The sequence below is a fragment of the Spermophilus citellus genome (genome assembly GCF_964194105.1).
Source record: "Spermophilus citellus genome assembly, chromosome: 18".
Taxonomy (NCBI): domain Eukaryota; kingdom Metazoa; phylum Chordata; class Mammalia; order Rodentia; family Sciuridae; genus Spermophilus; species Spermophilus citellus.
In genome coordinates this window covers 54,226,218-54,239,281 of record NC_138200.1, presented here as the reverse complement: position 1 = coordinate 54,239,281, position 13,064 = coordinate 54,226,218, and the positions used below count along the sequence as shown (strand labels likewise).

The following is a 13,064-nucleotide window of genomic DNA, read 5'->3' as shown; positions in this document are numbered from 1 at the left end:
CCAAGGACCTTTCCTGAAATACTTATTTACCCTTGAAAACTAAGCACACTAACCTCCTTTCCACAACTATCAACAGTACTTGATGCCTTCTAAATCCAGGAGGATAGGCTTATTTCAGCTACTGAGGCTCTGAATTAAGTTTGGTTTTCTTCTCCTTAGTCTCCAACCATTCCATTTTCTTTGCTTGAGAAAGTCCCCACAGCTCTTCAATGGAAGTTGGCAATTTTCAAATGTATGCTTTGACAGACAAGCAAGAAATTCTTAGAGATGGTGTCTATAAAACTTTGAAAAAAATTTTTTTCAGGTAAATGTTGGCAACATTTCTCAAAAATGGTTGGTGGGTGCAAAAATGAATGTATTCTCTTTCCCCAAAGGACAATTTGGCAACTTGGTCCAAAACTCTGCCCATTTGACTACCCTTTAACTCACCAGCTCCATTTCCAGGAAACAGCCTGAAGAAATAGTTACGTGTCAGAGATATGGCCATGTATGCGTCTATTACAGCACATTACAGCAGTTATAGAAAAGATGAAACAACCTAAATGTCCCCAAGCAGAGTATTAATAAAATAAATTATATTATTTCTACAAGGGGTATTCATTCATCAAAAATAACACTGAAGATGAATACTGTCTTGTTCAGATATATACAGTATATTGGGTATAGAAACAAGTCAATAAATAACACACTTAAGATCATCAAAATTGTGTTTAAAATTTATATAAAATCTTTTTTTTATTAAATTTAAAATACCATGGATTGTATTACTATTTAATATAAAACTAAGAAAAAGAACTGCCCACTAAATGATGGTATGCCAATGCTTTCAAATATCTTGAGTTTAAATATGAGAAAACATGCATATCAAAATCAACAAAAACATGGGGTGTCTATATATGTGTAAAACTTTTATAAGTTCAGAATAAGGAAGAATTTTAGACAAGCTACAAGAGGCCTCTGAAAAAATTTGGCTATTTAAAATTTTAAGCTCCTGCAAAATAGAAGGCATCCCAACAAAGTGAAAAGACAAGCTATGAACTGAAAGAAAATATCTGCAATGCATGTAATTGAAAAGTGATTACTATCTAGCATATATGGAGAATTCTGTGAGTTAAAAAGCCAAAGAGGAAAATGGACAAAAATATATGAGTAGGTAGTTCACAAAAAAAGGAAACCAAAGGACCAAATAAAAACCTTAAAAGGAGGTTCAACATCAATGGTAATCAATGAATCTCAAAACCACAGAAGATACCATTCATACTCATCGGACCAGCCAAAATGAAAAAAATCTCAGCTTTAGCAGGAATGCTCACACATGCTCAAAGGAGTGTGAACTGGTGATCTGACTTGAGAAAGCACTTGATGGTTTATCTGCCAACATCGAGGATCTTCATCCTCTACAATACAGAAATTCTAGTTCCAGGACATATTAAATAAACAAATATGTACACCATAAGGCATGCACAGAAAACAATCATTGCCAGCACTGTTTATAATTATGAAGAAACAAGATAATGGATACATTTTTTACCTGTTCATACAACAGAATATCACATAGAATTTTAAATGGATGTCCCAAGTTCCATGTTTCACTGTACATAGGGAATTGGATCAGAGAGGAGTTCCCAGGACTGTCAAATGTACTGGCAAGGTCTTATTCACAAGGGTTTTATTTCTTTGTTGTTGTTGTTGTTTTAAGGGACAACTCTAGCAAAAGCAGTGTAAAGCTAAAATCTGATAAAACTAACTGGCAAGCCCACAGGAATTTTCTTTTATTCATGGTACTGGGGGTGGAACCCAGGGCCTCACACGTGATAGGAAAGTACTCTACCATTAAGCTATATCCTCGGCACTTTTTAATGTATCACCATTCTTATCTGAATGTTTGCAATATTTTATCATAAAAATAAATAAGTTTGGGGGCTGCAGTTGTGGCTCAGTGGTAGAGCACTTGCCTGGCAAGTGTGAAGCCCTGTGTTTGATCCTCAGCACCATAAATAAATAAATAAATAAATAAATAAATAAATAAATAAATAATCAATCAATCCATTGACAACTAAAAAATATTTTTAAAAATAAATAAATCAGTTTTAAAGCCCATACTGTAAGGTGATCAAATTTTGGTAGATGTGTGCCAACATGTGAATGTCTGCATATGTGGCCTCAGGCAAATTTCTTGATGTTTCCTCACTTGCATGATGCAGATAAAAGTAGCTACCTTGAAGCATTGTGAGGATTGCATGAAATAATCCATACATAGAACTTAGCAGTCCCCAACACACTGTAAAGGTTTATAACAAATGGTGGGTGGCTCTTATTAATGGTTCAGGAAAAAAACGTGCACAAACTGTATAAAAAAACACCAATGGTAAAATTTGGGTGGGTGTTTGTTACTGTCATTGTTGTCATTGCTCCTCCTCTTCTATTTCTTTTCCAGCTTTCTATCAATGGCTTTTATAATCGAATGAAAAAGGACACTAAAATTTTAAGGGCAACTGAAAATGTGAAATCACGTATCCACTCAGTAGATGCACACTTATCACTCCATCTCCCTGGAGGTAAGGATGGAAAGAGAAACACAATAAGCCCTGCTCTGAAGGAGCTCTCAAAAAAGCTCAGCAAAAATGAAAATTAGCAATAATGAGAGATTACATTCATGTGAGCCTTTGAAAATAAAGCTGTAGAGTCTTTTGAAATAAGGCGTGTGTGTTCTGAGACAAGGAAAGGAAGCCAGAGTGGATACTTTTCAGCAAGCTCTGGGCCTGTGATAATCCTTGCAAAATCAAGGACTAACCCATATTCAGCAATAAGCAAGCTGGGAGAAAGACACAGATTCCCCAATAGTATTCTTTCATCTAGTACAAAGTAATCCACAGTACAAACTCTTTCAGTTCTGCAAGCAGAAAAGAATAGAAGGTTCTCAGCACTTAGAAACTTTGGTGGCTTTGATATTTCACAACATCCAATTACAGTATCTATAGAGTCTTCCCCTTAAACAGAGTATAGAACAAAAGCATGGGTTTATAACAGATTGAAATTTAAAATTAAAACAATACAACAGCAACAATAACAACAAAGGACAGGCTCTTTGCAATTTGAGAAGCACTGTTTTAAAACTCCTTGGGTAAGACTGGCTACCACTGAAACTGAGTTTGGAATGGAATTTGATGGCAGTGGCTGGTTTATAGCTTAGCAGAGAAGTTCCAAATTCCAGTTGTAGGGTGTCTCTACAAACAAAGCACCAACTCTTTTAAGAGACAGTCGCCCTTGATAGTGTCTTAAGGACCACTTCAAGAAAGTGTCTTTGGACCTCCATAACTGGACTTGGGGACAGGGCAGATGGCAAATCCCAAAGATCTAGAAAACACCCCTCCTCAATTAATTCTACTCTGAGGCAGGAAACAGACAAGGCAGCCAATGACTGCAGGAGAAAAAGGCTGGTGTGAAGTGGCAGAGCTGAGGTAAGTCGGCAGTCCAAACACAACGCCCTGCCTTATGTAAGAAACCACAGCAGTGTGCCGGCTGCCAGGCTCAAATAATGCGCCTCTGTGCGCGAGGGAAGGAGGGAGCTGCAGAGACCAAGGCGCACTTGGAATTTATTGAAGCCATGTACACACAGTCTGTTAATGAGCATTCAGTCCCCAAAGTGGGCTCAGAGCTGACAAAAACCAGATACAGGGCCAGTGGACCAAAGTGGCCTCAATTCCCATTCATTGTCCCCTGCCTGGAACACTATCTCGCATGTCTCCCCAAAGGGTCCTGCCAGTCCTTCTTTAATAGAAATTTGCAACCTGGAAATTCCACACCCTTCCAGTGCTTCTTTTGTGCTAATTAAGTTAAAAACTCCAGAAATCGGGAGGGTTTAGAGACAGGGAGAGAGGAAAAGAATGAGACTTGTATTTGGACTTAGGCTGTCCAGGTTTCAGTGGCCTTTGACCCTCTGTGCAGACTTCCGGAGGGAAATGTGGGCATCTGAAACCTAGATCCATGGGATCCCCAAGTGAATCCTGCTCACATCCCTCAGTTAAGAGATTGAGGAGGTGAGGAGATAAAGTTGGAAACAGAATCCACTGGAGGCCTTAGAAAGCAACCTAGTTTAACTCAGAAATGCCTTAGCAAAGAGAAGCCATGCTGCACGTATCTGCCAGGGCATGAGGATCTCTTGTGAACAGGGAAGAGTGTTCTGATTTGTGAGAGACACAGATTTGTCAGTCAACCCAGTGAATGACAGAGCTAGGCTTAACTTTCTTGCTCTAGGGACAAAAATGCAATATTCTAGTCACAGTTGCTCTTTCTCTGAGGCGTCACAGAAGCATAAAACATTCATCCCGGTGGAGGAAAGGAGGGGAAAAGACAACCTATATTCATTTATTCATTACAAATATGTCTTGGGGGGCTACTTTGTGCCAGGCACCCTGCCATCTTGGCATTTATAGCACAGCAGGGCAGAGACATGAACAAGCAATTACAGACGCAAACAGACACACGTGGAGGTTTACCTTCATCTACCAAGGGTAAGGGGAGGATTCCCTGAGGAATTACCGATTAGCTGAGACTTGAAGATGTACAGGAATAAATGGACAAAATGTCCAGGATGCTGTTCAGCTTGGGGTAGGGTCCTTATTCCAGAGAGAGGGTGGAGCATTCGTCAAACTAAATTATCATAGCTACAACTCCGTGAGCAAAGCAGAGTGGCTTCCACTGAGGGCTGGGTAGGGAGGTAGGGTCATATCGGAATTTAACCAAAGGACAAATTAGCCTTCTAAGCAATGTAAAGTCATGCTCAGAATTTCATTTTAAAGGGTTAAAATAAATCAGGAAAGGGTAAGAACAGTCATTTAAGTGACAGGCAGTGATACATGAAGCCACGTTATGTAAGATAGAGAATCATTCTTTCATTTAACCATTTCCTATGGTCCCGCCATGTGCCAGGCACTGTGCTAGGCACAGCCATATAGTGGGAAATTAAAAGACATCATCCCTACCCATGTGGCACTTACACTATCATACAGGAGACAGCACTCATTACATCATTTTTTTAATTACACTTGTGATGAACGCTAGGAAGGAAGCATGGGGAGCTGAAAGCAGGGCTTGATAACTAGATGGATGTCAGGAAGGAGTGACATGTGGATGGCCTGACAGTTGCCTGGGCAGATGGTGGTGGCATTATTAAGAGAGAGAACCGATTCTAGCCTGGATGGGGAAGGCAGGATGATAAGTTCCTTTTTAGACAGCTAGGGTCAATATACCCAGGTGCAGCAAGGGGCTCGAGAGAGAGAAATGAGAATTGGCGTCAGATCCCAAAGGAAGGCAAGGGAATAGACAAGGAAACCAGAGGGAGAACACTGAGCGGCCAGAGCAGACCCGGCAAAACATTCTGAGTACGATGACCATCTCTTGGTTAGCACAGCATTTGCAATGCCCAGCCCCGGACTTGCCATCTCTGAAATGGTAACCGATATTTTATTTAATGACAAACTGGATCATATGAAATCATTAGTTGAACTTGGGCACTAGAATATGTTTAATTTAAATGCTACAAATTTATATATCCTCAAAAAAGATGAAAGCATTCTGCAAATTCAAGAAGGTGCATTTCCTATGAGGTGACACTCTGCCACAACATAATCTCTGCTGGCATTTGGGTTAGTGTGATAGATTTAATTCTCTCATTGGTCCCTGACATCCCAAAATCAAGGTACCAGGAATGAATTAATAATCCACCTTGTCTGAATCTTCTAAACTTGTAAATAGCTGGGGTCATTGTAGAAACCATGTCTTTCTAGCTTCCAATACATATGAGCCAACCAAAGTCTGCTGTCCTTACTACCATCCACTCAACAGTGCGGGTGGCCACCTCCAGTTAGGTAGCTGGCCATTTCTAGACCCTGAGACAATCCTCAAAGTATTGAGTACTCTAGTCAACTCAGAGAAAGGCACTGAGGAGCCTGGAAAAGTGGCACTCTGGTATCCTCCTCTGGATCATCATACATGTTAAAGTAGGCAGCAGCCACCCCAGACCCGCACATGGGCTTTGTCACGTTCCAAATGCTCCAAGGAAAAGACGTTATTCAAAATCTACCTCAGAAAAGTGTTTCAGCCTCTGGCTAGAGGAGGGAGGGGAATCGGCTTCCCTGGGCTGCTCAATCTGCCAGACTGAGAATAAAGAGTGTTTTCAGAGTCTGGAGTTTTCCAGCTGCCTGGAAACAGGAAGTGCCCAATCCAGGAGAACAGTAACCCTCACACACGCCCTACATAAAGACACGTTGAGCCATTAGCCCTAATTGCCTGTGACTGACATAGGAGTGAGGCCGGCCTTCCAGGCATTGGCTCAGCAGAAAGAAAACAACAGCTCACTAGGGACACAGGCAGCCATTTTCTCTCCTTTCTGCCAAAATGATTCTGCTCTGTTTTCCCCAAAACTATGCCATACAGATTTGAGATGACAAACGAAAGGTCTTTTGAGTATTCTGTACCACATAAAATAGAAAAGACATCTCCACAGGGAGTAACCATAACTAGCTGATTCGTAATCATCTTGCAAAATCAAAAACTTGAGCTACCTCTTAACACCTCCAATTCTCACAGGGTTTGCAATACTTTCCGTCTGATGGACACACTTTATTGAGGGGTAAGAATTAGGCAGCATGCCAAGTGCTGGGGTTAAAAATACCTATGCCCTCATGCTTCATATTTTAACAACTGAATTTTCAGAAGCACCTTTAAGAACAATATGGCACATTGCACATCAAGCAAAAGACCTCACATCCTTCTGATTTGTGAGAGACATGTCAGTCAACCCAGTGAATGACAGAGTTAGGCTTAACTTTCTTGCATCATGAGGGCTCAGAGGACACACACTACCACCAAGCCAACTTCAGCCAGATCACCAGTCATTATAGCAATACGGCCAATGGCTTCTTCAGTACCAAACTGGTAACCAGGATGGACAATGCAACCAGCCCTGGCTATGATCAGCAGTCACCAAGACTGTTTCCCAGGCCAGAGGCATTCTTTTCCTTTACGGCTCTTTCACAAAAACTTCTTCAAAAATGCCCCTTATTGGGTATGATGCCCATCTTTTGGCAAGCACTTCGCATACACCATCTTATTTGAGTCCCTTAATTTCCTGGAGAGATGTGTATGCTTAAAGTCACTTTGCCAAGGCCATACAACGGAGGTGGCGGGGGATTCAATCCCAGGTATATGGTTCCCAGGTTCCTGCTCTTAATCTCCCGTTATTATATACTCATACTTGAACTTCTTTTTGGATTACTGGGGTCATTATCTTCTCATCTAAGGTCTTTAGCATCAAATTTAATTTCAAACTAAAAGATGGCCAGAAAACTAGTAGTACAGGAATAATGTACACGAATGTTCAGTACTTGAAGCCCAAGTCTTCCAGAGGTTGTTAAGATAAAGCTGAAGAAAAGAGCTGTTTTCTGGCAGAATTCAGAGGAACACCCTCCCACAATTCAGGAAGGCAAAATGAGCTCCTTGTTCCATAAAAGCCACTCTCTTTGAGTAAAGCTGTTCATTTCAAGTCATGGCATAAGGTAGCATTGATTCTGCCCAGATGATTTAGACTTATGTAGAACAAGCAGTTCTTCCACTTCCCTTGCATCTACGCACAGTGGCCTCCCCTGGGACAACTGGCTACTAGGTAATAAATAACCGTGTTTCTTTTGATCCAGTGAAGGGGGCTGAGTCTTTGAGAAGGATAAGGCTTCTGTTGGACAGAAGGCTACTCACCCAGCAGGCAGAGCATCGGGAGCCTGGGCAGACGCCGGGAGCTGCTGTGTCCCAGAAGTGCTGGGTTCCTCTCCTTCAGCAGGTGTGGCTGGAGCAGGCAGAGACGTTGTGTTGGAGTTTGGGGTCACACTCAAGGCTGCAGGAGATGGGGACGTCACACCAACAACAGAAGATTCTTCAGGATCAGAAGCTGCAGTGGGTTCATCATTCACTGAAAATCCCCAACCATACTTTAAAAGTCAATGAAGAAGAACAATTCTGTTTACATTTACATTTACTAGGTCTTTCTCGCTTATTTCACTAACAAAGTATCTACATTATTACCCTTGGTAGATCAGGCCAACAGTAAAAAGTTTTACAAAATAGAACTCTGAAAATACAGCAGGGCTGGGGTTGTGGCTCAGCAGTAGAGCACTTGCCTAGCATGTGTGAGACACTGGGTTCTATTCTCAGCACCTCATATAAGTAAATAAATGAAATAAGGGCCATCAACAATTAAAAAATATATTAAAAAAGAAAATACAGCAAGTCTTGTCTGAAGGAAACTGGAGGATGAGTCTGAAATAAATACAGTATTTACTATCTTTAAAATAATTCTATTAGGTTTTTCTAACATGCTATGGTTACATTCATTACAATAAAATAGTAGGAAGGATGAAGATAACAGGGAAGCATGTTGGTGGCAAATAAAGCAAGACCAAGGCCAAGTTTATAGGGTCATATCCTTTTCTTTAAATCTGCCATCTGTCTGCTAGACATAAATGGTACCTCCCCTGAAACAACTCCAAACACGTGAAGAGGCAAGTCCCAATCGTGGACTTGTCTTTTAAAGGCTTCTACCAAGAAGGAAGGTGAAAATACTCTGGATGAAAAAGAAGGGGCTCAAAAGCTAAGGTCTCGTCTCCCAGGTAGCAACAAGACAAAGAAATAGAAGTGAAATAAGCTAGTTCCCAAGTCTCCTTATTTCACCATTTCTTCACGTCTTTGATAATCACTTATGCCCACAAGGACCCCAAGGTACTGCAATATTCCAAAAGGATCAAACAAGGTTTCAAGGAATTTCAATTGTAGGAGGCACATGCAGAGAGTTTTTAGACATGTGTGACTGCATATGTGTATGTTTTTATTAGAACTTCATGAGAAAACATCATCATTTAGTCTCATCTTCCTAATTCAGAAATTCATTTTGCAGTTTCCCTAAGAAAAAGACTATCCAGATTTCTTCTCAAACATTTTTTCTGACAGGGCATACAGAACCAGTCCAGTATTGAGCAGATGTACTTTCTTTTTTTCTTTCTTTCTTTTTTTTTAAGTTGTAGACGGACACAATATCTTTATTTTTATGTGGTGCTAAGGATTGAACCCAGTGCCTCATACATGGGAGGCAGGTGCTCTACCACTGAGCTACAGACCCAGCCCGAGCAGATGTACTTTCAAGAAAGTTTTTCTAATATTAAGCAGAATTCCACTTGCGAGTCTAAGTCTCTCACCTCCAAAGCAATTCACAATGAGTATGTGGTATATTTTCTGTTTCTCATTAGTCTTCTTTTTTCCAGTAGGAAGGCTCACTACTTCCTCAATGTTTCTAGACCACCTTTCCTTAACCTCTGGCAGCTCTCCCATAGATACCTTCTGCCATCTCTACTAATCAATGATATCAAGAACTGAACATAAAAAAAAAACTAAACATAATAAATCAGATGCCATCAAAACAGCAGAGTCAGATTGCCAATTTAAATGGGACTAGTTAATATTTACAGAACACAGGGGTACATCCCAAGCAGAGAGAAGGCACTTTGGATTATCCCATTGAAGCTTCACACACAACCCTACAAGTTAGGTAGCACTGATGAGCCCCATTTTACATTGGGGAAACTAAGGACAAAAGAGGGAAATCACCCACTAGGGTTACAGAGCATCTAATTCCCACCCTGCTGTCTGCCTCCAAGGTTTAAACCAGTCACTCACTCACTGCACTCTACTACTTCTCTGCAGGTCCTTTAGTGAGACCTAGACTACAACTCTGAGCAATCACTACATCCTACTGGCTACCTGGCCTGGGGGTCAGGAGAACCTGAAATGTCTTCACAGGACCTGATGCCAGCTTGATCTTATTAGCATCTGATTTATTATGCTTAGTTTTTAACAAATGCATTAGAGCTTAAGCTGGGGCCGTCTCCAATCTATTCACTTGCTTTTTTTTCCCCATGTGAGGGCTAAATTAGGTTTAGTAAATGAATAAATCTTGTGTCATTAATGTTTCCCCAACATGAATGCAACACTTCATATTTATGTTCCTTATTCTAGCTCAGCCAAGCTAGTAACACACAACAGATGGCCATTCTCTTTAGGCAGATCTATACATTTTACTCAATTCCAACTTCTAAAAAAAGATCCCATAGCAACTTTTTTCAGAGCTAGATAAATTCATTCACAAATTTATGAGGAAAGCTAAAGTATGTATGAGTGAGTAGCCCTGAAAACTCTAAAGGAGAAGAGAGTGGTGTGTTTGTTGGGGAGTTTATTCTCTAAAATATTGAAACGTATCATCAAACTGCAACAATTAAAACTTGATACAGATGCATGAACAGGCAGACATCAATTAAATAAATAAGAAAGCTCAGAACCAGATTTTTAAAATAATCCAATGGAGTTTGCAAAATAGTCATATTCTCATTCTATCATGTCGTCTTCATTTATTGGCTGGAATACTTTCAAAAAAAGGAACTTCCTTTTAGCAAATCTCTGGCCACCTTGAGGTTTAGTTTGTGAAGGAAAAGCCAGGACAAATGCTTGATTCTTTTCTTTTATTTACCAGTCTGCAGAATGATGAGTTGATTTCCTTGCACTGTTTAAAAATGAAACATGGGGCTGGGGCTGTAGCTCAGTGGTAGAACACTTGCCTCGCACATGTGAGGCACTGAGTTGATCCTTAGCACCACATAAAAATAAACAAATAAAATAAAGGCATGCTGTCCGACTATAACTACAAAAAAATAATTTAAAAAAATGAACATGAAGTTTCACTTTGTTTAAAAATCATTATGAAGTTCTAGACTTCAACATTTAAAGTATTTCAATCTGTTACCATAATGTTCATATTGATACTAAAACTGTCCCCATCTTTGGCTGTGGCTAGTGAGCACACAGCAAGGGGACAAAGCTCAAGTTGGCTTCAAGTTCTACAGAAAAACTCTAGGATACTATTAAATGGGAAAATGCTGAACAGTGTATGCATTTATGTTTGTGTGTACATATACACAGATGTGTGTATATACATATATGTACACACATCTACATTGTAGTATTTGTGTGTTTAGTAGTATTTATGTTCCTTACTCTAGCTCAGCCAAGCTAGTAACACACAACAGATGGCCATTCTCTTTAAGCAGATTTATACATTTCACTGTGTATAGATATATGTGGTTTTTCAAAGAACAACTATACATATGTCGATGTATTCAAACAATATCTTTAGAAAAGTCACAAGAAACGACAGTAACTGAAGACTGGCAAAATAAGGGGAAAAACATTCTTTATGCTGTGTAAGTTTCTATACCTTCAAAGTTTTAATTATGTGTATGTACTATTATTTTTAAATAATGATTATGAAATTGTTGGCTGGGAAAAGACAAGAGAAGAGCCCAGGGCATGCTGATGCAGAAGCACCTTTAATCTACACGATTTGGATCTGACTGTTCGTGCAGCTGCAAACCTAGTTAGAATGGTTCCCAGGAGATCTGCATCTGCCCACTGGACTCACCAGAGGAGCTCAGTTGTTGAAGAGTTCTATGCCACACCTGAGTTCAGATTTGGAAATAGAGAAATGTGAAAGCCAGATATCCTAACCCTCATGAGCTTTTTTACAACTATGTTGACACTCTTCCACTGTGTGTGTGTGTGTGTGTGTGTGTGTGTGTGTGTATTTGGGTGGACAGTCATGCACCACATAAGAATATTCTAGTCAAAGAAGGATGTATATGATAGTGGTCTCATAAGATTATTCTGCCTAGGGATGGGGCTGTAGCTCAGTGGCAGAGCACTTGCCTAGCAAGTGTGAGACACTGGGTTCAATCCTCAGCATCACATAAAAATAAACAAAATAAAGGCATTCTGTTTATCTACAACTACAAAAAAATTTGAAAAAAAAAAAAAAGATTATTCTGCCCAGTGACACTACAGCCATCTCAGTGTGAAAGTACAGTCTATGGTGTCTGTCTAATGATGAAATCACAGACACATTTCTCTGACTGTATCCCATCCTTCGGTAACATGTAACTGTATATGCCCATTCTTAGAATTTGAGAGCTTTACCTCTGAGGTAAATCCACTCCCATCACAGCTTCCAGCTAGAATAAAACGTAGACATTAGAATGTCTTCATAGTTAGAATGGTTCCCAGCTGGCCATATCATCACCCTGGTAAACCAGTGACAGGGCACATACTCAAGCATGACAGGGCTTCAAATACAGAGAAAACCTGGACAGTCACAGATGAGGAGATACAATTTCATCACACCTTGGAGAATCGCTGTGTTTTACTTGTCGTTCTGCTTAATACAGTCGACCTTCTCTCACCTCTAACCCTAAACATTTGATGTGCACCCTTCATCTGCCCCAAGACCCTTCTTGGGAGTGAGGGCACATCTGCCTACCTCCTGTTGCACTACTTCCCCTTGCCATCTTCTCTACCTCTTACCTGTTCCCTGGAGGCCCCTCCCCACCACTGCAGCCCCAAATAGTCATGCCCCTGTGCAGAGCCCACAGCCTCTGTGGTCTCTGCTCCTCATCCCAGAGCCCCTGTGACATCTGTGCTGGAACTTAGCTGAGGTGTATTTTCAACTTCCAGAAAGAGATTTTAGGGCAGAGGACTTATCTTACACTTTTTTACATTACATTGTCAATCTGTTTAGCAAAATAGCATTTGATAAATATCTATTCAACAAATACTAGTTCAATAAACCTAATAACCTAGCAAAAGAAAAATATTTGACACTGTGAGACACTTATCGTTTGCAAAACAGGTTCTTTAAAGAAAAGCTAGGGGGATAATATCACATACGGAAGTTGAAAACTTGGTATGCCCATCACCCAATTTCCCCTAATAATACTATCTTATATAACCATGGCACATGTCAAAGCAAAAAAATCTATTAGTATTAAGTATTAATATTAATAGCTAGACTTATTAATATCATTAAGAACTAGAGTCCAGACATCATTTTGATTTTGCCAGCTTTCCTACTAGGGTCCTTTTTCTGATCCAGGATCCATCCAGTCCAGTATCATCCATAGCCATTAGCCAGCACA

At 40.2% G+C, this 13,064-nt stretch overlaps 1 protein-coding gene across 2 annotated transcripts in view; it reads right to left on the bottom strand.

Moving 5' to 3' along the window:
* Positions 1–13,064, bottom strand: part of WWP2 (WW domain containing E3 ubiquitin protein ligase 2) — a 139,575-nt gene that overhangs the window by 35,108 nt on the left and 91,403 nt on the right. For both annotated transcript variants that reach the window (XM_081275514.1, XM_081275513.1), the window contains one exon: positions 7,756–7,966. In XM_081275514.1, coding sequence (XP_081131640.1) covers positions 7,756–7,966 — 211 coding nt within the window. The remainder of the gene's footprint in view (positions 1–7,755; positions 7,967–13,064) is intronic.